We start from the raw sequence: 26720 nt of genomic DNA, 5'->3' as shown, positions 1-26720 counted from the left end.
CTTGAGGAGGCGTCTGGCTGAGCTGTGAGGAACTGAGCAGCCAAAAGTTGGCTTCAGATCAAAACCCAGAGATCTGGATTAACTCAGCTGGGCTCAGAGGTTTCCATGTCCAGCCCTGTCCCCAAACCAGCTGTGTAACCTGGTTGGACACATGACTTCACCTCTCTGAATCTCACTTTCCCCATCTTTGAAACAGAAATAATAGTAATTCCCTGGTAAAATGCATATGAAGCTCTAGCATGGAACCTGACATTTGTGAGACCTCCACGAAAGCAGTTACTACCTAGGGTACAACTTGAAGGTTTTTAAAAATCCTCTTAATTACCAAATTACTCTTCCTGGTATTGACATGGTGTTGTGTTTAGATGTACTTAGAGGATGATTACTAGCATTAATTGAGTGCCCACTGTGTGCCAGCCACAGTACTCTGTACTCACCAGGACCTCGGGACCTGGGGTGTATTGTCCTCATCCAACAGAAGAGGGAACTGATGCTCAGATGGGTAAAGAGATTTGCTCCAAGTCAAAAACCAAGGATATATTAGAGCCAGAAACCATTTTCTAGACCATTGCCCTGCAGAGGCAAGAATGACAGATACTGCTCAGCACCTGGAGAAATGAAGTCACAGGGAATGAAAGAGAATCCTTGCCCAGCTGGTGGGTAGAAAGCAGCTGACCTGAGTTTAAACAGAGATCCCTGGACAATGCCTCGTCCCTTGCCTCCTTCACATGGAGCTGATCCACACACACACATGCTCAGGGCTGCTCCAAGTTCAGACCCAAGGAATCACAGCAGCTGGGAGTGAGAAATGACCTCAGACTCCATCTGGTATTGATCGCCCCTATACCTTCTTTACCAGGTGGGTGGGAGCCTGGACCCACAGGGGCAGCCTTCTCCATCAACAGGCAGCCTGTGCCGTCAGCAAAAGCTCTTCCACCTCAGGACATTTTCCTTCTTTTGAGCTGAAGTCTGTCTGATCTGTATCCTGCATTTATTGGCTTTTTCACAACAACAAAATGAAGCCAGTCTCTTCTGCTGCAGGTCTAGGTGATGTCCAGAACTGTGCCTCCTGCCTCCCTCTTTCTACATTTCCAATCACTTAAGGGGCTCCACCGTGTTCATCTTCTATAGAACAGACTGCATGGCTTCTCTCCTGAACACATGCTTCCTCTTGGGTCCCTACCTCATGTGGCCTCTGCCCATCCCTGTATCCTTGGGCTAGAACACTCCACACAGCATGGCCTGTTTTAGGAGTCATCACCCACAAGGCAGCTTTTGGGCAGTTGTGTTTCTCCATGGCTGTTTAGTGGATTCATTATCATTACTTGATTGGAGCTTGAAGCCTGTACACACCCGCCACTGAGATCTTTCCATTTATTGTGCATCTTCTAAAACACTTTCCCAAAACCTTCATTGACTCAGTTGATATGATCCTCTCTTGTTGGGGTTTCCCTTGGGAAATCCAGGCAGCCAGAAGCTTCAGAGGAAGATGTTTACCTAAGTTGATCCCATAGCATCCATGGGCTTGTTACCTTTCAGGGAGCATGCAGCATTATTCTTGGAAATGGATGTCTCCCTGGGATCATTTATAAGGAGATGGCTCCATTGGTAGGATACCAGAGCATCCCTCAGAACTCAAACCCAAGAAGCAGAGATGGTTCTTACCAGAAGTCAATCAGCCATTTTGAAACCAGGGTAGCTAGGCAAGTTCATTGATTTATAAACTTTTGTAATTCCCTTTCCTCTCTGACCATATAGTCTTTCATTTCAGTTTCTCTATGCATAATTTTATTTGTAACAAAATATTTGTGTCTGTTATGCACCATGAACTGTTCACAGCCAACAAACAAAAGTCCCTGATACCATGGAGCATATATTTTAATGGCAAGGAAAGATAACAAAGAGACAACTATGTCAGGTGATGATGGGTTATGTGAAGAAAAACAAAACAGTGTAATGAGTATAGAGGATGATGCTGGGAGGGGAACTATGATTTTTTTTTTTTAATAAGATAGTCAGGAAAGTCCCCTCTGAAGAGGTGAGTGTAATTAAAGAATTGAGAGACAAAGAAGGAATGAACCATACAGATATCCATTAGGTAGGATCCTGGTGAATGAAAGCCATTCACCAGCCACCACTGGGAAAGGGAACCATGATATTTTGGTCTAAGAGTGTAATTTGGAGGCCAAGGCTGAGGTATAAGATTGAGTTATGTTGGAGTGAATTATTTACCAGATGCAGGGTGTTAACACTTCCCATACCTGAGCCTGAACTGGCTTCAGATACACACAAGTATATATTTGTTACTCTCTTTTTCCATTTTCCATACAGACTGCTTTCTTTGTCGAAGTCTGCACTGATGGCCCAATAGAGTCTCCCCAAAATGGTAGACTCAGCCTTCAAGCTCATAAGACTTTGATGGTCGACAACCCTCAGCCAACTGACTCAGTCTCTTCCAGTCCCAATCCCAGGCTCCATAAAGAGATGATTGGATTGGCCAGGCTCAGAACCTGGGTCTGTGGGTCAAAAGAGGGACAGCCCAGGGCTGAAACAGGGATAGACCCAAGCATGGCACTTTGGGGATAAACAACAGCAAATCAGGATAGGGGCACGTACATGGACGCAGCAACAGCTGAGCCTGAAGACAAAGGCAGGAAACAGGCCATAAAGAGCCGTAAGTGCACTTCTGAGAGAGCCTGAACTGTCACTGAAAGTGATGGAGTCAGGGGCCCTAGGAAAATTTTGATCACGTGTTATCTGATTATGAGAGAGAGTAGCTGCTTCAGGGAAGGAGGAACTTCAAAGCCTTACGCAGGTTCTTCTAACTGAAGTACATGCAAGGCAGAACAGAATGTCAGGCTTTCAATTGAAAATGATTGAAATTTTACTTATGTTCAACACTGCTTGTGTTTCCAAGCATCAGGCTTAACATAAAAATGTGTCCTGAATTATAAGAATGATAAGAATAAGTGTTGAAATTCTCAGTGAAAGGGCAGCCAACATGCATTTCCAGGGAGAAGTTGTTCAATTGTTCGTGTTTATTACTTCCAGATGGGAATAGCTCCAGGTTCATAGTGCTGATTTTGTTCCATTGCTTTCTCTGAACTGTGGCTCAGATGAGTGCATAAATATTTGGTTTAATATTTCTTTGGGAACCGTAAAAATCTGAACTGATGGAAGGGAGAGGAGCAGAGAAATGTCAAGGAAGGAAAAGTTTGGCAAGTTGGTAAGAGATTAAGTGTGCATATTTCAACAGTGCCCAAGGGCATGATTAATTTATTATCCTTGTAGATGGCAGAATGCATGCAAAAACCTCCAAATTGCTCCATTACTATGACAAAGCCCAGAGCCTGTGAGAAGGTAAAGATGTTCCTGCCAGGAATTTGATGTACAGAAGGAATGGGTGACCCACTGGGTACATATAAATCTGGGAATTGAGACTTGAAAGTCCTTAATCTTGGCTCTGCCACTGACATGGGCCCAAGATGAACATCTCCGCTCCTAGTCTTCATGGGGTGGGCGTGTCAGCAGGAGTCCAAACCAGGGGCACTTTGAACCATGCCCGGTACTGATGTTTTGTTGATTCTACTCCTGGGGCACTCCCACCACCCTTCAATCAGTTGGCCATATGGAGTGGGGGTTAGAGCCATGGACTGAATATTTGGATTCAGATCCAAAGCCATTATCTAGCTGACTTTGGCAAGGTTGTGTGACTCAGTTTCTTCCTCTGTAAAGTGGAGATTAACATCAGTACCTACCCCCATAGAATTGTTATAAGGACTGAATAAACTAATGTATGTTAAATGCTTAAAACTGCATGTGTCAGTGTTAGTGTTGGATAAATGGTAGCCTTTGTCATAGTCATCATTACCATCACTATCATCACCATTTAATAATCATAAAAAGAACAACTGCCTTACATTATTGAGCATATTTATATATGTAAGCATTTCATATCTCTCAGATCATTTACCCACCATAACCCTTTTAGGGTTGGCATTATTTCCCCCATTTGGAACAGGATAGGAATGAGGCTCAGAGAGGCTACAAGACTCCCAGTATGTCTGCATTGTTAATGAGGTCCAAGCTGCAAACCCTCATCTCCTAAGCACTCTGTGCATTAGTCAGGATGGGTTAGGCTCTGCAGTGGTAATAAGCAACTCCAGTTTCAGTGGATCAAAGTATAAAAAGATTTAATTAACATTTATGTCCATTGAGGGTTAGGTGGGGTCTCTGCACTTTGTCTTCTTCCTTACTTTGGGTTCCAGGTTGATGAAGTCGCCACTATTTGGAACATAGCTGGTCACCTTGGAGAGGGAAAAAAGAACCTGGCTAAGAACATCATAGTTCTTAAAGCTTTTGCTCAAAATTAGCTAAAGTGGCACATGTGACTTTCACTTACACCTCATTAGCTAAAGTAAATCATACGGCCACGACCAACTTCCAGGGCTGGAGAAATGTAGTCCTACTATGTGCCCAGAAGACGAGAAGCCAAAGTATTTAGGAACAGCCTCAGTGACTACTCCCCACTACCATAAATCTGATTCATAAATAGAAGAGACAGCAGGTATAGAAAATCTAGAGTTTATACCAGAAGTTCTAGGGACCATATTGATATTTGGTAGACAAAGTCAAGAGACCAATGAGCAGGAAAGTGAAGCTCACAGTCTGCATTAGGAAACCAGAAATTCAGGAAGTGACACATAAGGATCCCAGTTATTCTCTCGGACAATAAAGAGATGCAGAATCGTGATACTGACAGGCAATGAATGGACTTCGGGCCCAGACAAGTAAGGCACGATGACCGAATGCCCCAAAGATGACTTCCTTTTTCTCTGATCTGCTGTGGCCTCTTTCAGCCCATCTCCCATGATGCATAATGTGAACTTCATAGAATGTATTGAACTGTGGGCCCTTGAGGACACTGAGAACTCTGGAACTCGTAAATGGGCAATGAATATTTTGAATGGAAGAAAAGAAGGTAGAGGGAAATATATTAGAGGAAATTTTGCTCAAGAAGGAGACATCTTATGAAAAGTTGTGGGAGAGAAACAGACCATCAGGCTAAGTGAATGGTGGTATCAGTTTGGATACATTAACAAACATAAACTGAGTTCCTGCAGTGAGAACAGCATTGTACTAATTATGTATATTTAAATATACATATAATATTTGTCCTTTTGTGATTGGCTTATTTCACTTAACATAATGTCTTCAAGGTTCATCCATATTGTAGCATGTGTCAGAATTTCCTTCCTTTTTAAGGCTGAATAGTAATACTGTATTTTATGGATATACCACATTTTATTTATCCATTTATCATTGTTGGACACTTGGGTTACTTTCATTTTTTGGCTATTGTGACTGATGCTGCAGAATATTCATTCTTTCCACGTGTCAATGGATCTTTTAGTAAAGATGATATTGCACTTGGCCATTAATAATTTAAAAAAAAAACCCTCAAAAGTAAAAATTTCATAAGCCACATTATTGTATGGTTAAGTTGGAAATAAATAATTAAAATGTTGTAAATGCTTGTAAGTTAAGTAATACTCTCATTTAAAAAAATTCTACAGCCTACAGAAAATAACCAAAAAATAATAAACAATCAGAAAAGAATGCAAAAACCCCACCAATTAACACTGAATCCTATGGAACTCAGCTTAAGCTGTGTTTAGGGGTAATCTCAGATGCCTTTGTTATGAAAGAAGGGAAAAAAGGCTGGTGCAGTGATCGTACTAAAAGGTGAAAGGTAGGGACAGTGGATTCAGATTTCCTCTCATTTTGTGTTACTGGAGTTTGATTTTCCTTCCCAAGTGCTCCATCCTGCCCTTAACCACAGCAACCTCCACGGGAGATGGAAATTGTTTGAATCTGGTGGCAAACACAGTCAGCCCCTGCTAACATTAGAACCACTGGGTCTCTGGCTATCACGCGCCTTCGGTGGAATACTGGAGCCTTGGTTCTGTTTCTCCACCAGGGATTTTGGAGTCTCTTGGCATTGGGTTTTCCTCTTATTAATTTATGACCTAATGGTTGAAAGCTGTTGGGCAGCATGGGGGTGATAGAAGGGCATGGATCTAACAGCTGCCCAGACTGCTGATTGGCTAAGTGTCTTCAAGTTCAAAGGCATGTCAAGGACTAAACCACAGTCGAGAATTAGTTAATGCTTATAGATCACCTTAGAGAACCAGTCTACGGATAAAACGAATGCCTTCTAATAACTATAGGTGAAGGCAATAAAATGATTTTTATCTGTTTAACATGGAGTAGAAAACATCTTCTAAATTAGCATGTTACACCAAGCTCCAATAATTACTCTTCTGTGTTTTAAAAAGGTTGTTTTTTGTTTGTTTGTTTGTTTGTTTTACTGTATAAGTAATATAGGCTTATTTTATGAAACCAAAAATATTCTAAGAAAGAAGGAAAAAATATCACCCTTACCTCCATCCACAGAGACCTATACTGTTCACATGTGATTTATTCCCTTTGGTAGTTTTGCAGGGAGGGATCTGGTTATTTTCTAGTTTTTCATCCTTTTGTTCATATTGTTTGCATACATGTAGTCTTCTATCCTTTGGAAAGAAGTATCTCCTGATTTTCTCAATTGGGAGAAGATAGAATTAGAGCACCAATTTAGTTGGCAGTGGCAGGGAAGAAGTGCTGGGGTATTTGTGTTGGAGCTGCTTTGCATAGCGAGCACAGTGTTTGCTTAGATGGAGGGTCCTCCCACAAGGGGACCCTTTGCTGACTGTAAGGATGGGGAGGTGTTCCATGTCCATTCATGGCACCTGGGCATTACCACTGCCTGGAAAGTTAACTTCGGGGGTTTGTAAAAAGAGAAAAGAGAAGGTACTGATGTGGCACAGGTAAAGTGACCACATTTTCCACAGGGGGAAAAAAAGGTTAGTACAATAGATCTTTTTAAATTTTTATTTATTTATTTATTTAGGAGGGGGAGGTAACAAGGTTTATTTATTTATTTTTTAATGGAGGTACTAGGGATTGAACCCAGGACCTCGTGCATGCTAAGTGCACACTGTACCGCTGAGCTATACCCTCCCCCTCCTTGTTTTCATTTTTAATAAAATAACGTTCATTTACTTATTTGGTATGCAGATATGTATTGAAAACTTACCGTGTAATGTGCATTGTTCTTGGCCCTGACAACAGAACAGTCCAAAATCTCTAGTGGAGATCTGAGTTAAATTACAGGTCCGGGAGATTGGCAGAGGGCAGGGCTGGAAGCTCCTATAATAAAGACAATACACAGGACTTGGAGACTGGCATTTTGATATAGCAAATACATTTTCCATAGGGGGAAAAACTGATGTCAGTAAACTAAGGGAAAATCTGAGCCCACAGGGAGGCACGATAAGGGGCAATTAAAAACCATGCCGCCTAAAGGCAATGTGGGGTTCTGGATTGGATCTGGGATCAGAAAAAGGATAAAAGTAGAAAAATTGGTAAAATCTGCTTACCTAAAATCTGGAGGTTGGTTAGTTAACAGTCATGTGTTAATTTCTCAATGTTAATTTTTCAGTTGCAACCACTGTTCCATGGTTATAAAGGTTGTTAGCATTAGGAGAAATTGGATGAAAGGTATACAGGAACTCTACACTGTCTTGGCAATGTTTCTGAAAATGGAAAGTTCTCCTCCCCCTCAGAGTCTGTATCTGTCTATCTATGAAATATATAATATGTTTATATTATATAAATATAATAATATATGTAAAATATCATATACTACATATTATATATAGTCTCCAACCATATTGAATAGAAAATTATAGAATACTGTATACAGAGTGGTCCTCTTCATGTAAAAACATTCGAAATTGTTATATATTCTGTGAGTACATATATATGTATGTAAATTCATAGAACACCTTAAAAATATATACAACATGGTATCTTTGGCTACTTGGAGCAGAGAATGGAGGATGGAGGGGGAACAGGACTTAACAAGGGGACCCAAGGGGGCCTTGGCTTTGTCCATAATGCACCATACTCTGCTGGAAGCAGGCAGGAAGAGCCCCCTTTGAAACTCAGACCAAGCATCTCTGCCTGCTCCAAGCCTTTGTATTTCCTTCCCCTGCCTCGGTGCAGAGGACTCTGGTCCCAGCTGATCCTTGCCATCCACACAGCTGGCACGCAGGCCACTCCCCACTGCTGCCTGGGGGGCTGCTTTACCCAAGGGCGCGGCAGGGCTCCTGCGTGCTCTCTACATGCCCTTCCCAGAGAGCAGGCAACCAGGGTCCAAGTTCTTTCTCATCATTAGCTATCTTTTCATTCCAATTCAGAGGATAAGGGGAAAAAAATCCCACTGTGAAAAGCAGTATTGAATTACAAAGAATAATAGGAAAGACCAGCTAATTGTGAAGCCCTGCTATGTGGCGTAATGGGTGTTAACAGCTGCTGCAGGAGCAGAGACTCAGGGCAGGATTTGTTCTGGGCAAAAGGAGTGCACTGGAGTTCTTACATTCTATCACATAAACAATGAGAAAAGGACCATAGCCTTGGGGGCCACAGCCAGGGAGTAGCACTGGGACAAATTTCAAGAGTTGAATGTAGTATAATAAAGGTCGTCTGGTCGTCTACCCGGCTTGCATGGAACAGCTCTGATGTGTGGTTGAAGCTTTTTTTTGTGGCCACCGCACACCTCCTCTCCAGCTCAGTGAGCTTGGAGTGGGCTGGGGTCCCTCTGAAACCCCATCTGGGGAACAAGAAACCAGAGAGCTGGTGGGTAATTCCTGAATCTAAATTGAGCCAAGGCTCCCACGTTTTCCCTGGAGGGTGACACCCCCCTCCAATGCTTTCTTCTCCAAGTTTCCTCCAAGCCCTCGGGTGCCTTGACACACGTGGAGGTGTGGGACTTGGTGAAATATCAACTCTGCTATACTGATGTTCTAGAAAACAGGTTTTTAAGAGCTTCTAATAATGGTATATGTTTAAAACAGGTCTGGAAGTAAGGTAGCAAACAGACCCAGCCTTTTATCATCAAGTCTCCCAACCGTAACAGTAGAAACCAGCACCAGTCATAATGAGCGTGGATGGTGCTGAAGTCTGTCTAGTTCGGTGGTCCTCAATACTGCGTCTGCATAGAGTCATCCATGGGGCTTCTCAAAGCACAGATTTGCCAGGCCACCCCCAGGGTTTCTGATTCAGGGGGTCTGGGTGGTGACTGAGAATTTGCATTTCTAATGAGCTCCCAGGCAATGCCTGTGCTGGCCAGGGAACCACATATTGAGACTAGTTGCTCTAGGGAGAATGAGATCCTCACTTCCCTGTGCTGGTGGCCCTGTAAGGCTCGTCAGTTTGGGGACACAGTGCCTGGTATGGCTGTGAACACTCCTTCAAAGTGGACACAGCCCTCAGGACCAGGAGGCAGGTTCAGCTGATATGCTCAAAGCCAGGCCTTGAAAAACAAAACATTGAAAGCGAAACGGGAGACTTGTACGGTGTTAAGCAGAGGTCTTGCTCCTTGCCTGGGGGAATAAGCCATTTAACTCTAGCAGCAGCACTAATTAAACAGGGTTCTCCCTCCGAGAGCCTGCTTCCATGAGGTCAAGTGGTTCAAGCTCTCTGAGAGAAAGAATGGGAATGACCCAGACCTGACCTTCACACAGGAGGAAGAGTCGCCCTGGCGGAGTCTCTGAGTCTAGAATTCAGCTTTCCATGTTGAGTGGCAAGCAGAGAAATGGGAGGATGGCAGTCTTCACCCAAGAAAGCTTTCAGGCCTGTATCCCACTGTGTTTCCTCCGGAAGGTCTGGGGTGCTGTGCTCCCAACACTTTCTGAGCAGGGAAGGGTCAAAAAAGGAGAACAGATCACAGCAGCTTCTTCTGACAGGTCCTCACCAGTGGGCTGTGTCTGGGAGACAGATGGGGTCAGAATCCATTCTGAGGAAGCAGGACAGCCCCCCAGTCCTTGTAGGTTTCCCGTGTCCATTTCCCTTCAGTTAGTGTGGCCTTTGGAGAGGACCTGTCCCTCGGGTGTGTGAAGGGGAGCAAGAAAGAGGTTTTAATCCATATTTGGGCCAAAGTCTGAGGAAGGGGAGGGTTTCAACAGTAAATGTGAAAGAGAAGAACGAGATGCCCCTTCCCACAGCAAGTGTTTCCAGAGCACTTCTTTCCTCAAACCAGAGACATTTGTGAGTTTGGTTTTTAAAAAGGAAATGCGCTCCCTTAGAAAGGGACTTTTTCATATTATGGCCAAGACGTTTTTCATGCCTGAAGGTGTCAGTCTTACCCATTAACAACAATGGCATGATTTTGTTATGATTATTACTCTTAGCTTTGGAATTGTTAGCTATGATGTGTTGAGCCCTTTCTATGTGGCGGGAAGTGTACTTTGCACACACTATCTCATCAAACTCTCAGCAACCCTGGGAAATAAGTGCCTTTATCTTCATTTTATAGACGAGGAAATCGAGAGCCAAAAAGGCAAAGAATCAAAGACCTGTTCAAGGTCACAGGACTGATAAGCTGCCAAGCTAGGATTGGGGCATATGTTTGTCTAAACAGTGGGGTCTTCATTAAACAGATGCTGGCCTTGGTTCCTGCCGTGTGCCAGGCACTTTGCCAGGCTCTGGGGTCCAGCGGTGAGCCCGACGTGCCGAGGCTGTTGACCTCATGGAGCTTCCAGGCAGTGGGGATAATGTCAATTGGACTAAATTGAATCAAGCAATGACTAAAAATTCTTTCCATCAGAAGATACCACATATTTTTAGTCTTGCTTTAGATATTTTCTGTTAATTTCAAAAATGCAAACAGAGGTAATTGGTGCCTCATCAAAATTCTCAGTGTATTTTAATAAAGAGTACTTGAAATCAGGAAAAACTGTACTGCCATATGGAACAGTGTCATGCTCTTACCCTACTTCCACTGGTCCTGGCAGAGGAACCTTGTTGTGAGGAACAGGCTGCCTTAGGTACCACTGCCACCTGGTGGCATGCATCAGAATTGCAGGCTTGGTGGCCATAGAAATTCCACCCTCTCCCCGCCCTCCACCCCAAAACAATACACACCTCTTCCTGATTCCACTAGAAGGCACATTTCTGGTCCTGGCCACCTAAACCATCCAGGCTCGGTTGACTGTATTCCTGTTTACTTGTAAACTGATTACAGCCAGACTAATGTCAGCTTTCTTTTATCTCTATGTTTTGAATTTCTATTGTGTTTATGACCTTTCGATTGTTATAATTGAATTAATGTTTGCAGGATGACAAAGTGATATTAAGTATACGTGAATATTTGGTAAAACTCGAGAACTAACCTGTGAAAATAATAATTTTCTCTTTAGTTGGACACTTTTAAAGGCCATCAAAACAAAACAAAACATAATTTGGCTCCTTATTACCTCTCAACCTCACCTCTATTCAAACCATTCTGGAATTTTCTAGGCTCTCTCGCCTGCTTGCTGCCTGTCTGTGCTGTTTCCCCTGCTTGGAACTATCTTCCTATATCTTTACCTTTTGAATTTATTCTTCAAATGTCAAACAAATCAAGGCTGATCACCTATAGGGAATTACCTTAAAGTAAATTCAGAAATGATGTTGCATAGCGTTCCTCTAGAGAGGTGGAAGATGGGTTCTGAATCTCATCTTTGTGTCTTTACTAACTGTGACCACAAGCTTGCTTAATCTTTCTGAGTCTCAGTGATTTCATTCATTAAGTATGAATAATAATGTTCCCTGCCCTCAGCATTGTTATGAGTTTTTTTTAGAATGTGTGTAAAATGTGTTCTCAGCATCATGCCTGGCACCTGCTAGAAGCAATGGGGTGGGTGGTGCTGTTAAGGACTGGATACGTGTAAATACCTAGAACATTAATTACTGTCTGCCCAGTATAGAGCTGTTGAATAAATGTTTTCCATTGCCTATTTTGTCTTGCTTGCAGGAAAAAAGTCTGTTCCCTGGGAGTGAAAAATAATATAAATGTCCAACCTTGAATTTCATGAAGTTGTTTCCCTCCTAGATCCCTCTCTGTATGTCACCCGAGTGCTGATAAACTTCCCAGCTGAAAGAGGCAAAGCTTTGCATATTAGCACGAAAGGTGTTAGGCAATGATGCTATTTTTGGTGAAGCCGCTTTAGCTAAGTTCATCCAGTGCCTTTGTGTTGGCACCTGTGGTTAGTGGATTGGTCGCTGAGGTGTGTTTGGAATGTGTTTTCTCTGTGTTTTCCAGCCAGAGTCTTAAATGTCGCTCTGTTTCTCTAACCAGGTAGTGGATAATGACAGACCAGAAGGATCCAAGTTCCGGCTCACTGGTAAGGGAGTGGATCAAGAGCCTAAAGGAATTTTCAGAATCAATGAGAACACGGGTAGCGTCTCCGTGACACGGAACTTGGACAGAGAAACGATCGCTACTTATCAAGTGAGTACCCCTCGAGTGCCCACCTGCACAGAGGGATATGGCTTTGAAAGACTGCTTTCCTCCCACTGAGCTCATTATTTCTGTGCTTCATCAGACCCGGGGCTGTGTGACTTTAAGTGGGTCTCTGTGGGAGCTGAGTGGCGCTGAACCCTGACAGAGCAGCACTGGGGGCCCCTATCTCATCATCGGAGCCCCTCTGGTCTGCGTGAGACTTTGGGCACTAAAAAGCAAGAAGGGGGACTTTCAGAAGAGGTCAGAAACCTTATGTTAGCTTTGGTTTTCCAGAAACCAGCTTGATAATGAAGAGCTGTAAAAAGTCTAAACCCTTGGTCCTAATCATTCTACTTTTAGAAATCCATTCTAAGGAATTAGAGAGGAATTTAGTTAGATGTTTGTACAATGATTTTACAGCATGACGTGGTCCTTAAAATGGAAACAGTTGCTAAATATTCAGCAATATATAATGGTTAAAGTATGGTACAATTTTGCAAGGAAATTTCCCACAACCATTTAAAATATTTCCAAAGAAGTTCTAGTTATATGGGAGATTTTCAAGATACTGAATGGAAACAGACACACCAACACATATGGTGTCCTCATTACGGATGGAGTATTTACACATACCACGATGGATATATGTTTGAGAGGAAGCACAATGGAAGAAAAATCAAAGTGTTAGTGGTTGGGTTTGGTGTTATTGATTTTTCTTTGGTTTTTTTTTTTTTTCTGATTTTTCTGCAATGTACTTGTTCTTTTATATGGTGGGGAAAAAAAGGTTATTTGTAAAAGAGTAGTTACAGAAGTTGACACCCGTTCAAGATTCAGAGACTAAAGTAGTTGCACACAGATATCGGGGTGAGCACTAAATCCCATATCGGCTTCCGGTCAGTCCTGTCCCCTCTCTACCATGACCCCAAGAGTCCAGTTCACACAGCCTGGGTTATGGCCCCAAGCCTCTGGGGACAGTAAGCTCATTTTTCCAGGAATGAGACAGAATTCCCAGCCGTTTGCAGGAAAAGCCCCCTGCAGGATGCAATGTGCTGAGCTGGGAGCAGGCACTGTGGGAATGAGGCCCAGACAACGTTTGCTTTCTATCACCATCGCCTACCACGTATGCATCACTCTGATCGGGGTCCAGGGGTGTTGGCCAGTTTCTCAGACCAGGCTTGGCATCTGTGGTTTTCTTGGTCAAAACACCATGTCTGAGCATCCCAGTCCCACTTCAACAATAGTGCTCCCTCCTTCCTTAAAAAAAAAACCACAGTATTTTTGCTTTTCTGCAGACGGAGGATGGAGGGACATTTCATTGGAGAGTCAAATGCTCTGACTGAAATGGGTACCCTGGGTCTAGCCTTCTCTGTCACCATGAGATATTGACCTTGGCAAGACCATGTAAGTGCTGGTCCTCAGGATCCCATCCATGTAATGCAGATAACACTTGCCCACCTACCCAAGTGGATAGCTGTGAGTTTCCAGTGAGGAGAAGACAGAAGAGGGTGTTAGAGGCATTAAAATGCTGGACAAATAGAGGCCAGCTGCGTGATGTAACGTGGTGGAATCTACATCCAGTCTCATGCTGAGCAATGTGTTCAAAGGTCCCAGGTCCTGGGAGACCCTCCCTTTCAGAAGCTTTGCCAAAAGGCAGATGCTGTGAGCATCTGCAAGAGGTCCCAGCTGTCAGAGAATGCCAAAGGGTGACCAGGATGTCCTCCACCAACACCCAGCGGGAGAGTCTGGTTGTTGTAGAAACTGAATGTTGGCACCCTCTGAAATTCTCAGGTCCAGCTGAACTTGACAGTGACCAGAGGTGACCTGGCAGTGTCCAGCTGCTGCAGGAAAAGCCCACAGGTTACTCTGGGTAGATGCCGTCTTCTCTTTCCCTGCCTATTGTGGGAATAGCCATTAATTTTCAGACACAAGGGACTAAATATATGATGCATTTCATGATTTCATAGCATAGTGATTCAGAGCTCCGGGGTTAGCAAATTGCCATTCAAGTCTCCGCACTGCCATTTACTGTGCCGTTTACCGTTTATCTTGGGCGACCCACTTACCCTCTCTGAGAATCTTGTGATTCTGGTCCACAAAGTGAGGACAGTACCAGCATCTCTAAGGACTGTAAAAAGTGAAATAAATTTATTTTTGCAAATGCAGAGCACAATGCCCAGAACCCAGCAAGCATTCAATAAATCATAGACTCTCTTATTCGTTTTTTTTTCCTGAAAATGATTTAAAATTTTTAGCTAAACTCCAGAAGTTTTTAACTTCAGTTTCCTACCTTCAACTGTGAGAAGACTGACATCTACCATAGACTTGTGTTTTTCCTTCCTATCCTGGTAAGAACCATCATAGCATTTGCTGCCCTTCTTTTAAGTATCAGAGAGAGATTCCAGGAGGAAGCTGGAGCTCTGGAAGTCCCTGGGGGATTGAAGACCTACAGGAAAAAGAATAAAGGAGCAGCAGTCTTCTTGGGAGTGTTCTGTAGCCTGGAAATAGGACTGGCATGAATCAGAGAAACTGGAAAAGGAGTAAGAAGTGGTGAGTGAGAGGCTGGAAGATGCCTTTTTTGGGTGACTCCAGCCCCCTAGGAGCTATTGTAAGAGCTAAGCAAGAGTTTGGATGCTTGCATGGCTAATTGATCCTGTGTGATGTTTGCAGGATCCAAAAGTGGTTTAAGAATTAAAGTCACCTTTTTGGGAGTCCTTCCATGTTCAGAGAGAGATGTCTGGACTCCATAAACCAGGGCCCACCTCAGTGTGAACATTCTCCTTAGATGGTGAGGAATTTCATCTCCAGGGACAGTGAGAAAGTCCTCTGAGGGGAAGACATCTTGGAGAAGGGAAAAGAACTCAAAAATGAACTGATAGGGAGTGATGAGAAGGTGGCCTTTGGTCAGTCAGTTGTCTTGCTTTTGATGTTGCCAAAGATGCCAACTGGAAACTTCTTTAAGGAGAATTTTTGAATCATGAAATATCCCTTTCCTCTGGCCTTCACCAGCTGAATGCAGGGCTGTCATCTATGGTTGTGCCGGGATTTTATGACACAAAGTGGGTGGCTGAGGAATGAGAAGGGCTAGACCCAGCCCATGGTTTACTCACCAAAAGCTGAGCTGCAGTTCGGGGCTGTGTCCACTGGGAGAGGGCAGTCCCTTTCTAATTGTCACAAAGGCATCAGGGGCTAGGATTGAATGAAAACCCCACTATTTTTTTTTATTTAAGTCATTTTTTAATATTGCCTAAGTGATAATAGTGACTAAGATCCATGACTCTGGGGTCAAAAAATCGTTCAAGTCTCAGTACTGCTGCTTACTGAGCTGTGTGATCTTGGGCAACTCACTTACCCTCTCTGATCTTGTGATTCTGATCCATAAAATGAGGCTAAGACTAGTACCTTTAATGATTGTAAAAGATGAAATTACTAGTTTTTGCTAGCTAGTAATTGCTAATCAGCTAGTAAAATAGAGCCTGATCTGTGGTATAAAACTTCTCATGTTTTTCCTTAAAGTGAAGCCATGTAGTGTATAGGAGTTAGAGACATAAGTCTGTAGGTAGCTAGGCTGGCTGAATTAAAATCATGACTTTTAAGGACTAGCTATGGGAACTTGGGCGAGGTATCTGTGAAGTGGGAACAATAGTAACACTGACCTCATAGGACTGTAATGGATTAAATGAGTTAATACATGTTAGGCATTTAGAACAGTACCAGGAACAGGGAAGGCCCGGATAATCTTACCATGTGAGTGAGGGATTAACGATGGGGATGGCAAGGGAGAAAAGGAGAACTCCAAGGATTGAGCCAGGGCCCAACCTGCCCTTCTCAAGCATGGACCTTCCTTGAGTAATCTTGAATTTGTTTTGTGGTTTCATCATGCACTCCGCAGTATGTTGATTGATGGATCAACTCATTCATGCTACACTGAGCAGCTGCAGGGTGAAGTGTACAGTGGCAAACAAGATACACCAGGTTCCCTGCCCTTGTGGAGCTTTCATTTGACTGTCTAGGCTTTGTTTCAAAATGAGCGGATTTGAATTCCTCACCACCGTGTCCAGGTGATATGCTGGGAACTTGGGCTGTGTTCGTTGTGTGTCCGTGCCCAGTGCAGAGGATGCTAGTGCTTGGTGGGAATGCAGTGTCTTGAAGGAGGAACAGGGCCCCAACGGCCAAACGATGCCTGAGCGTGAGCCACTCTTCACCAGCCTCGCGAGGGCCCAGTTTCTAACACCATGCCCCAGCCCTCCACAGCTGCCGCCTTTCGTTCTTCAGTCCAGTCTTTGTCCTGTTTTCTTCACGTCCTTGCTGGGGAAGTTCTCTATTACTCTGTGTTTGGTTCTCCTATGAGAACTGGGTCACGCTCTTCTTAATATACTTTGGGCTCTAGAAGTCGCAATTCTGGTTCATTTCAAGCACCTGTTTGGAAAGAATTTTCTGTCTTGGCAGTACAGTTAGACCCATCATGTCCCTAATGGTCACTGGGGTTGGTAGCAAACCTGCTTCCTCAAAGAGCAGAATCCTTGGTCTCCGATACCTGTTTTCAGTTTCCCGTCTTGTGAGTTTAAAAAGCAGACAGCACATGGGTGAATGGATTGACATTATAATTGCTCCAGTGCCGCTATTGTTTATTTTAAAGGTAATGCTATTCACAGGCAGGTCTGTTCTAGGGTGTTAACATTTCACAAATCCAACAAGAAAGCATTGTGAACTAAGCCTCAGGATTTGCACAACAAGAAATACCCTGGGATAAATTTGTCCTTTGACCCCTGAATGGGTATCGTCAAGCGACCATTTATTGGACTCTACATGGCTGATATTGTGCTAAACAATTCATATACATTCTCTTATTTAATCCATTTCACACAGGGGACTTAAGAAGTAGGTGTTAACACCATTTTACAGATAAGTAAGTAACTGTTAAATAACTTTTTCAGGGTGTCCCAACTAGCATGGGATCCATGTCTGTTTCTTTCCACCTGCAAAGCCCGGCCATTTCAATTACTAAGAAACACTTCTGCCTCCAACTAGACTCTGATACCTAATCTGCAAATTCCTAGACCTCTTTCCCAGGAATTACACTCATTGGAAAGGGATTAGACTCCCTGGATAATCTATTTCTTCTTAAATACTGTCTTTTCCCCAAATCCACTGCCACCTGCCCACACTCCCTCAAGCCCCCAAAACGGCTTCCTCTGGTTTTGACCTGAAGTGGCACCTGGCAAAATAATTTAGCTCTTGCAGTATTGGAAGCTGACATATTAATGCAAAGCCTCCTGAAATATTACTCATTATTATGCATTTTGCCAGCATTTGAGTGATTTGTGAACTCTTCATTGGAATAAAGTACTGTAAATGATTCATGAATGACCAAGTTTATGAAATTCTATAAAAATATTAGCAGGTGGTAATGATTCCCTCACACTGTGACTATAATCTGCTGGCTGCAAATTTGTCAATACGGGAGAACAGGAGCAGAGATGGTGACAGAGTCTGTTAGGCAGGTGGGGTCAGGCAGGGAGGGCTTGGGTGGGGCCCAGCAGGGGGAGAGAGGCAAAACAGGAGGCAGGACAATGGTAGTGGACACATGTCGCAGGCAGGAGACCTTCACCCTGATCCATTGTGCACAATGGGTGATGCACCAAGAATTGGGAATGTCAGAGTAGGTTGGGAGAAGACAGGCGTGCTTGGAAAGAGGGAAAGAACTAACATTTACTGAGCACCTATTAAGTACCCAAGAACTCTAGAGTTCTGCATACAAAAATCTGTGAAATCGGTTTATTATCTTGCCTTCGCTGACATGTTAGAGGGCCCCAGTGGTTCCCAAGATATATTATTGTTTAATGTTGGCGTTAACACTTATTGAACATTTATGACATGCCAAGGCTCTGTGCTAAGTATCTCAATGATGATCTCATTTAACCTTGATAAAGGTGAGCGTAATATGGTTTTCATTCTCAGTTATGGACCTGGTAAGTAGAACCACCTGTGTTCTTGGCCGCAGACCACGAGCAGGATATCATTGTCTCCTTCTGAATGTTTGTTCACATTTTCTGGAGTATAACTTGCTCTTCTTTGAGCCAATGTCTTGGATTAGTTTTTGACTTTGTGGTTAAGGGTATTACTGTAAAATTAGAATATACCTGACAGACAAAGGGTACCCTGGCTCCTGTGTTTCCTTTCACTCATGTGGCTCTGCCCCAATTATTACCCATAAGTTGCTCCAAGACAATTTGGCAGAAAATGCATTAAGGTAAAAAATGCTACTGTCATGTGGAAATACATGTATCATAATTTTAGTGGTTGTAAGGCAATTGAGAGATGTAGGTTTACCCAGACTGGAGAGTTACTGAGGTGATTCATCTGTTTGTAACAATGTTTATGTTATACGGGGATGATGCACGTGTTACCTTGGTAGAATTGCCCTGCCCCGGATAGTATTTGTACTTGGAATGCTGCTCCTGCAGCCCTCAATTGTGGGGACAAGCTACTTCTTTCTTCATCCTCTAGTCTGATTTCCCCTGTGGCTGTCTTTTTTAGTTGGTATTCTTGGTGGTGGTCAACAAAATCTTCTCCAACTAATGTAGAAAGAAAGGATTCATTAAAGGGTACAGGGAGCTTATAGGATTGTCAAAAGGACCCAACATGCACAACAACCAGAAACAGCAGTGCTACAGAAAATGCTCAGCTGTATATGATACGATTCTAGAGCAAGGGTTCCCAACCTCAGCACTGTTGACATCTGGGGCTGAATACTGCTTTGTTTGGGGGCTGGCCTGTGCATTGCAGGGTGTTTAGAAGCACACCTTGCCTGTAACCACTAGATGCCAATAGTATCCCCCAATCCGAGTCTTGACAATCAGAAATTCTCAAGATACTGCCAGTTGGCCCATGGGGGCAAAATTGTCCCCAGCTGAGAACCACTGTTCTCAAGTCATCATTGTCTCCATTGTCACCACACGTGGCTACCACCTCCTCCTGTCACTCTGCTTCTGTGATCTCAGAACTGGCCTGTAGCAACTGCATCTGCCTGGGCTGCCCAGAAATGCCGGGTGACTAATGCCATGCTTTCTGGAACCTCTGGTGTCCAAACCAGAGCCACCGCCTCTGTCTCTCACTTCCACTGCCAGGTCTCATGCTGGAATGTCCACAGGGAAGAACCTCTATCATGTCAAGGACTCCAGCTGAGCTAGCAAGAGGCCTGGGGCAGGGCTGTCACCTACAGGATCAGCCACGTCATCAGTACAATTTTACTCCAGGTGAAAGGCAGGCAGTGATAGGCATGGCTGTCTGAGGGCAGGTGACCAGTCCTCCTTGGACAGTGTGGTTCACTGTGATCTTAGCTCAACATTACAGTCCTATCAGTCAATATGACACATGGCCTAGGAAAGAGCCCTAATCAGGAAGAGACAGAGAACTCGAGTTAAAAGCTCAGGCTTTGGAGTTGAACCTACTGAGGTTAGAATCTCACCTCTGCTATCAGAGGCTGCATATGAAATTGCCATTTTTACGGTGGAAGAAAGGGTGACTCTTGGCCATTTCATGGTTTGCTCTAATACTGTGTCACCTTTGGCAAGTTATTTACTTCTCAACCTGTTTTCTCCTCCTAAGAATGAGGGTGAATTGCAGGACCGTCTGCCATTGGTTTTGTAATTGGTACATGGCATGTGTGAGCGTACTGCTCGATACAGTCACTTACAGAGTGGTCCAGAATTGGGAGCCATCATCTCATGTACCAGTTTTGTAGGCGAAGCTCCTTGCAGGTGAAAGCAGTTGCTAGGCATTTCAGCCAGCAGTTAAATTGTTGAATGTCAGTCACACCATGTGTTGCTCGGTAGAATGAAATCATCTAAATGAGTGGTTTTCAAAGCGTGGCTCCCAGGCCGGCAGCATCATTTGGGAACTTGTTAGAAATACAAATTCTCAGGCCCAACCTCAGACCTGCTAGATCTGAAACTCTGGCCCCAGAGTCTGTGTTAACAAGCCCTCCAAGTGGTTCTGATGCTCGAAGGCACTTGAGAACCTCAGGTCTAACTACACTAAGTGTTAACATCAGGGCAACTGGCTGGCTTCGTTAATTTGCTCCAGTGAAGTTAGCCTTTGAACCACTTCCATTACAGCACTGCTGGGGTCACAGATTGATGCCTGAAAGGTACTTATGTCTCCAGGTGCCCTGGTACGCCATCTGAAAGCCCTCTCAATCCAATCCATCCTCCTCAAATGTGCCGTTGTTTTTATCTCGTTAATGGCTCCTGCGAGCTGGGCAAATTTGTCCCAGGTTTCTTCACTCTCTCCTGTCTCAATTTTGGATGATGGCTAACTACCATGTTACTGAGTGTCTGCTCATTTCTCAGAAACCAGCCTTTTGGGCCAGAGATGAAAATGTCTTCAGGAGATTTGAGGCGGTCCAGGTAAAGATAATCCCTGATGAGAGGAACTGCTGCCCTGGGCTTGGTAGAACCAGCCTTTCTGCCATATTAGATCTGTGAGCCTGAGGAAGTTACGTGTGCTTCTCAAACTTTGCTGCATTTAAAAAAAAAATCACCTGGGGAGTTTTTAATACCCCTGATGCCCAAGCTAAACTCCAAACCAATTAAATCAGACTGTGTTGAAAGGGACCAGACATCAGTACATTTATAAAACTCTTCAGGTATTTCCACTGTGAAGCCAAGTTTGAGACTCTCTGAGTTACTATAACTCATTTATACCCCAGTTTATTCATCATTAGGACTGGGGTTAATGACACCAACCAGGTAGCTTTGTTGTGAATATCAAATGAGATCACACAGGTAAGAGTTTCTAACACACAATAGCAGAGAATCAAAGATCTGATTTCCTTTCCATCAACTGCCTTACTCTGAGTAAATATCTGAAATGAAATACTCTCTGCCGTCTCTTTGGACACAAGCACTTATGAAATGGAAATGCAGAGAAACCCAATTTGACAAACAAACAAAAGGATTGTCTTCTGACTCACTTGAGAAAAAAATAATTCAGGGTTTGGTCGCAGTATCTCCCCACACCAGAACCTCCGAGGATCTCCATCCAACCCTCCCGTTCGGCTTTTCTGTTTCTAATCACTTCATTTTGCAGCCTGACCTTATCTGTGAGGTGCACCTGGTCAACTGAGGCCTAAAGAGGTTAAACAGCATCACGGTGGCAGCCACATACCTGGATTAGACCACTGAGTTGCTCCTGACTGATTATTTGGTCCACTAAGCAAAGCTGCTGGCTCACTCAGGGCCATGGAAATGTATTTTTCGAGACTTCATTAGCTTAAACTCCTCAGAAGAAGTCGAACTTGAATCTTGGGAGAACCCTACATTCTTCCCTCAGCTTTCTCCTCCCAATGCTGGGCCTCACATCCAAGGCATCGGGCCCACAGCCTGGACCTACCAGACAGTCAAGGAATGAAAATGTGTGTGGTCATCAATTCTTCTCTTCTTTTTTTTCTGCTTTAATTATCTAACTACAACCAAAGCTCTTTCATTGTAGCTGCTTTTCAAATGATTTAGCAGCTTCTTTTTTTCCCAAATGCTGAAGAACCACAGAATATCAGGACTGCAAGAGCCTTTGGACCCATTTTCTCTAACCTGCTAAATTTATAAATAAGAAGCTCTATAACTGACCAATGGTTTTGACTCTCCACACTGAAGAAAAGGTTGCCGCTGTTCTGTTCTCCCTCCATAACAGGCACTGTGGCTGCCTCTCCGGGGCTAGATCCTGCAAACACAGACAAGACACTCCTTCCAGCTCCCACCACTCACTCTCCATATATTCGCATTCATCAATAGGCATTAAGGGTTTTCTTCTTTTTTTTTTTTCATTTGTAAAAATGAGCAGGGGAGGGAAGGAGTTTGTTGGGGACAGGGACTAGGAGGAGAAAGAAGCAAAAGAAGATAAAAACAGACTATCCTCCTCTGGCCTCTTAAAGTGGGTTTGACACTTTGAGGTTAGAGGGCAGAAAATTATGGAAATTATTTCTTTCATGAACTACTATACAAAATTGGAGGTGAGGACCAGAAGCTAATTAAACCAATGGCAAAAGACTGGGTAAGATTCTAGGTTCAAGCACTACAGCTGTGAAGCCAAGTGACAAATGATGACACAGTTCTAAAGAGAGCCATCCCCCTGCCCAGAGATTCCTGCGGCACCTCGGCATGGGAGGGTGGGTAATTAGGGGTTGGATCACCATGGCAATGCTCCCTCGAGTGGCCCAGATGAGGGGGGAAGATGCTGACATTGATTGGGGGCACTTGTGAAGTCAGCCTTGGATTTCCCAGGAAATACTGGAATGATGCTGTAATGGAGCTGGAGTTCCCCTTGAGCAGGTGGGAACCCGGGGTCCTGTGAAGGGGGTTAGTGCAGATGTGACCTATGTCCTCACTGAGGGTAGAGAGCTGCTGACCTCAGTTCTGGCCAGGGCCCTGCTTTGTGTTTAATTGGAGCAGACCACCTCAATTACAGATTTAAAGTCGAGAGCGTCTGCGAGCAAAACTCCAGGAGACGAAAGAGAGTGTGTAGGAGCCTGATCTTTGCCAGCTGAGACTTCTCTTCCAGCCAAGAGAAGCATAGGGGAAAGTAGCAGCGCCTGTGGAGAGGCAACTAGGAACTGCCCCAGGGATGTGCGCACGCCACGGCCAGCACACACCCAACAGCCCCATCAAGCGCAATTCAGATCAACTACAAGATTGATTGACTCAGCAGACCTCAATGGGATGCTTAATTCATACCCAGCCACTGTTCCAAAGTAGTGGGGAGAGAGCAGCAGACCACCACCAAGTTTCTGCCACGTGGAACTCTGTCAATAAATGAACTTTAGTGAGTATATAACACAAGAAGGTGGTTGTACATACTGGGAATAAAAATGGAGCAGATTAAAGATACAGAGCATGGAATGGAAGCAGCTGCATGGTCCAGGCAAGCCTGATGGAAGGTCTGAGGGCAGGAATACTGTCCTTCCCTTTCAGGTCTTGACACCAAGGGTTCTCATCTAGGGTGACTGTGCACCCCAGGGGACGTCTGGCAGTGTCTGGAGACATTTTTGGTTGTCACAGCTTAGCTTGGTGCTACTGGCATCTAGTCAGTTGAGGGAGAGATGTGGCTCAATGTCCTCGAAGGAACAGGACAGATGCCACATGTCATGCTCTGCAGGCACCAGCGTGGGGCTGGCCTCTTAGAGGGTCTGAACATGTGGTTTGTTCACTCAAATACTCACCAGGCATGAATAGACTAGAGGTCTGTTCATTTCTAGGGCACAACAGCAAGGACACTGTCCCTGTCCTTGCAAAGCCCATGGTCTACCTGGGGATGATTTGTATCAAGACACCTCCTCCACCACAGGACGAGAGCAGGGCCAGGAACAACCTTCCAGAGGCAGGACAGCAAAGCAAGTGCCGAAGAATGAGGAGAAGTTAGCCAGGTGACCGGAAGGGGACAGGGCGGGAAGAGTGTTCCCAGGAGAGGGGACAAAAGAGTTGACGATGCCTCTGCAGGAGAGTGAGGCCCCTGAGGGAAACAGGACTTGAACTTGACTCGCAGGGAAGGTAGGACCAGGTGCTAAGAAATGAGCTTAGATAAGACAGCCCTTGGTGACTGGTAGATGTTAGCGGATTTCAGGCTGGAGTGACGTGGTCAGATGTGGATTTTGCACAGATGGCTCTGGTTGCCAGTAGAGGACAAGTGAGAGGTCACGAGTCCCATCTCTGGGTCTCTGAAGCCAGAGTGGCATATATCAGATAAATGGCATTCTCACCCAGGAAGACCTGGGAGGTGAATCCAAACTCATAGTGAAGATACTAAATATACCTTTGGATGAAATAAGTAGCAAGAATTGTAGGACCTGGTCCTGCCAGGCCTTGCAGAGTAGTCACCCTTCTTTTGGTTTTTATTCTCTGGAAGCCTTGGAGAGTTGTAAGCAAGGGAGTGTCATGCAATTTGCATTTCAGGAAGATAAGAATTGTTTGAGAAAGTCAACAATAACATTCAAATTGCCATAAAATAGAAATTAATTCTAAAAAATGCATTGGTTTGTTGAGAATTTACTACCTAGTAGGCCCTGGGGAAGAGAGATAAAAGATACACCCTGCCTTCCCTGAGCTCAGCCTTGAAGTTCTCTTCCAGACAGAGTAAACAAGAATACCTTTCTTCATTCTAAATCCGCGTATGTGGAGGGATGGGGAGTGCATTATGTGCTTGCCTGGTCCTTCCCTTGTTTGGCTCAATCTCCAGGCCAAGAGAGCATTCTCTGTTAAAATTCCAGTCTTTCAGTTCTTTCTTCTGTGGGAGTTTATCAGTGAGCTATCTCAAAATTATTTATTAAGCACAGTTGGCTGGAGCTGTTAGCTGTTGATTTGTTTGATTGGCATCTGTTTTTAAGATCTTTATTTTGAAGAAGGCTTATCTTGTTCTTGCAGTAAGGCATTAGGTGCCAAAAAATCACTTCCACATTACTTTTCTTTCTTCTGAAATTATGAATATTTGCATATCAGGCTCCTTAAAGCAAAGTTCATCTTTTCTGGTACCACATGGGAAAGATTACATGCTCGCTAAAAGAACTTGGTTGTGCTCTGTCACTTCCAGGTGCTCATTCCCTGCCCGCAGCTGGGGCCAGACAGAACCTTGACCAGGCACTCCAAAGATGGGATAAAGTCAAAGGCTGGAGAGAAGGCATCCTCAGTGAATGATGGGTTAGCATGTCAAACATTAACAGATCCAAGACTGGGTTGATGATGTTTGCCAATAACAAGTCAGGAGAGCTCTTTCAATGTTGAGCATCCCCTCCTGGCTTGAGGGGCACACTGAGTCACTGGCTAACACCTGGGGGAAAGCAGTGGTCAAGGTGGTAGACCCAAGGCAGAGGCCTTGGCCAGATGATCATAAAGTCTTAGAAACCTGAGGACTGGCATTTCACAGTATATTGTGTATGCATTTTCTATTCCTTTTGAGTTTTTAACACAGAGCCTAATCATGAACTCTACTCAAGTCACCTTAGTTCCTGTTTCATGTTTCTTCCTTTCTGTTATGTGAGGCTCTGTTAACTAGCAGAGCTGTTTCAGCTTCCAAATAAAAGGAAATATATTTCCAAAACATAAGTGTTAACTCAAGAGATCAGGGCACGTGAAGGACTGGATTTCTCATTCCTGATGTCACCTGTGGGATGGGTGCAGAATGTAGAATTTCTGCATGGTAATGGGGGCTTCCTCCCAAACCCCCTCATCCATCTACTCCCCTGTTCCCAAGTCTATGCTTATGTCTGGGAAGTGACCGCCGAGGGCATTGAACCAATGTGACAGCTATTTGCTGGGAACGCCACAGTGTGGGTGGCATTATTTGTGATCAGTTCCAGGAAGTCCAGGCCCTGAGACAGAAGGAAGGAAAAACTGCAAGTTCTGTTATTTGGGGTGTGGATCAAGCATATGCCAGCATCCAGAATACATCTTGGAAATACCGTTTCCATCCTGAGTGGTTCTTTATTTGCCTTCATCTTCCCTGGACTCTCTCACCGGGCTTTCTAGACCTGAGCTACCACCCAGAGCAAGAGCTGGTGCTAGGCATTAGGGCTGGGGGGAGACACAGAAATGAATAGGAAGGCTGTTCTCTAGAGGACCTGGACACCAGGTTCCCCCTCCTAGAAGGGTGCCCTCCCTCATCCTCCACCCCCATTCCCACCCTGACTCCCTCTATGAACAGTCAGTTAATTTTGTAGGTCAGATCATGACACACTGATCTCATGGGGGTGAGGGATAGTTACCTTTCCCCTGGGGGGTCCTTCTATGTTGGCAGGCCAGCCACGTGGAGAGTTCTCCAAAGAAATCAATGGGAAGAGTTTGGGCTTCTCCCGTAGTTCTGCTTCCTGACAGGTGTGAGGAGGAATGGCCAGGTGACCAGCGTGGACAGAGTAGGTGTCCTGTGTGGTAGTGAATCCTTGCCAGGTGATGTGTTCAAACACCACCTTCAGAAACAGCTCAGAGGGGTTCTTACATTGAGAAGTTAGATTAGAAGTAGGATTCACAGACATAGTAAACAATCTTACATTTACCTGGAGAAAAGGGGTGGGAAGGGATAAATTTGGGAGTTTGAGATTTGCAAATGTTAGCCTCTATATATAAAAATAAATTAAAAAATTTTTCTTCTGTATAGCACAGGGAACTATATTCAATATCTTGTAATAACCTTTAATGAAAAAGAATATTAAAATGAATATATTTATATATATGCATGACTGGGACATTGTGCTGTACACCAGAAATTGACACATTGTAACTGACCATAATTCAATTTTTAAAAAGTAACCTAAAATAAAAAAGAAGTAGGAGGTCTGCAAACTATAGCCTGACCCAGACTTGCCTGTTCA

General features: G+C 44.1%; 1 protein-coding gene across 2 annotated transcripts in view; it reads left to right on the top strand.

Annotated features, from left to right (window-relative positions):
- The window catches only part of CDH13 (cadherin 13), a 1113397-nt gene that overhangs the window by 663007 nt on the left and 423670 nt on the right, over window positions 1-26720 (top strand). For both annotated transcript variants that reach the window (XM_074370357.1, XM_010967669.3), the window contains exon 5: window positions 12224-12376. In XM_074370357.1, the coding sequence (XP_074226458.1) occupies window positions 12224-12376 (153 nt within the window). The remainder of the gene's footprint in view (window positions 1-12223; window positions 12377-26720) is intronic.

Source organism: Camelus bactrianus, chromosome 9 (assembly GCF_048773025.1).
Source record: "Camelus bactrianus isolate YW-2024 breed Bactrian camel chromosome 9, ASM4877302v1, whole genome shotgun sequence".
Classification (NCBI taxonomy): Eukaryota; Metazoa; Chordata; class Mammalia; order Artiodactyla; family Camelidae; genus Camelus; species Camelus bactrianus.
The sequence above is the reverse complement of the archived record's forward strand: the minus strand, read 5'-3'. Positions and strand labels throughout refer to the sequence as shown.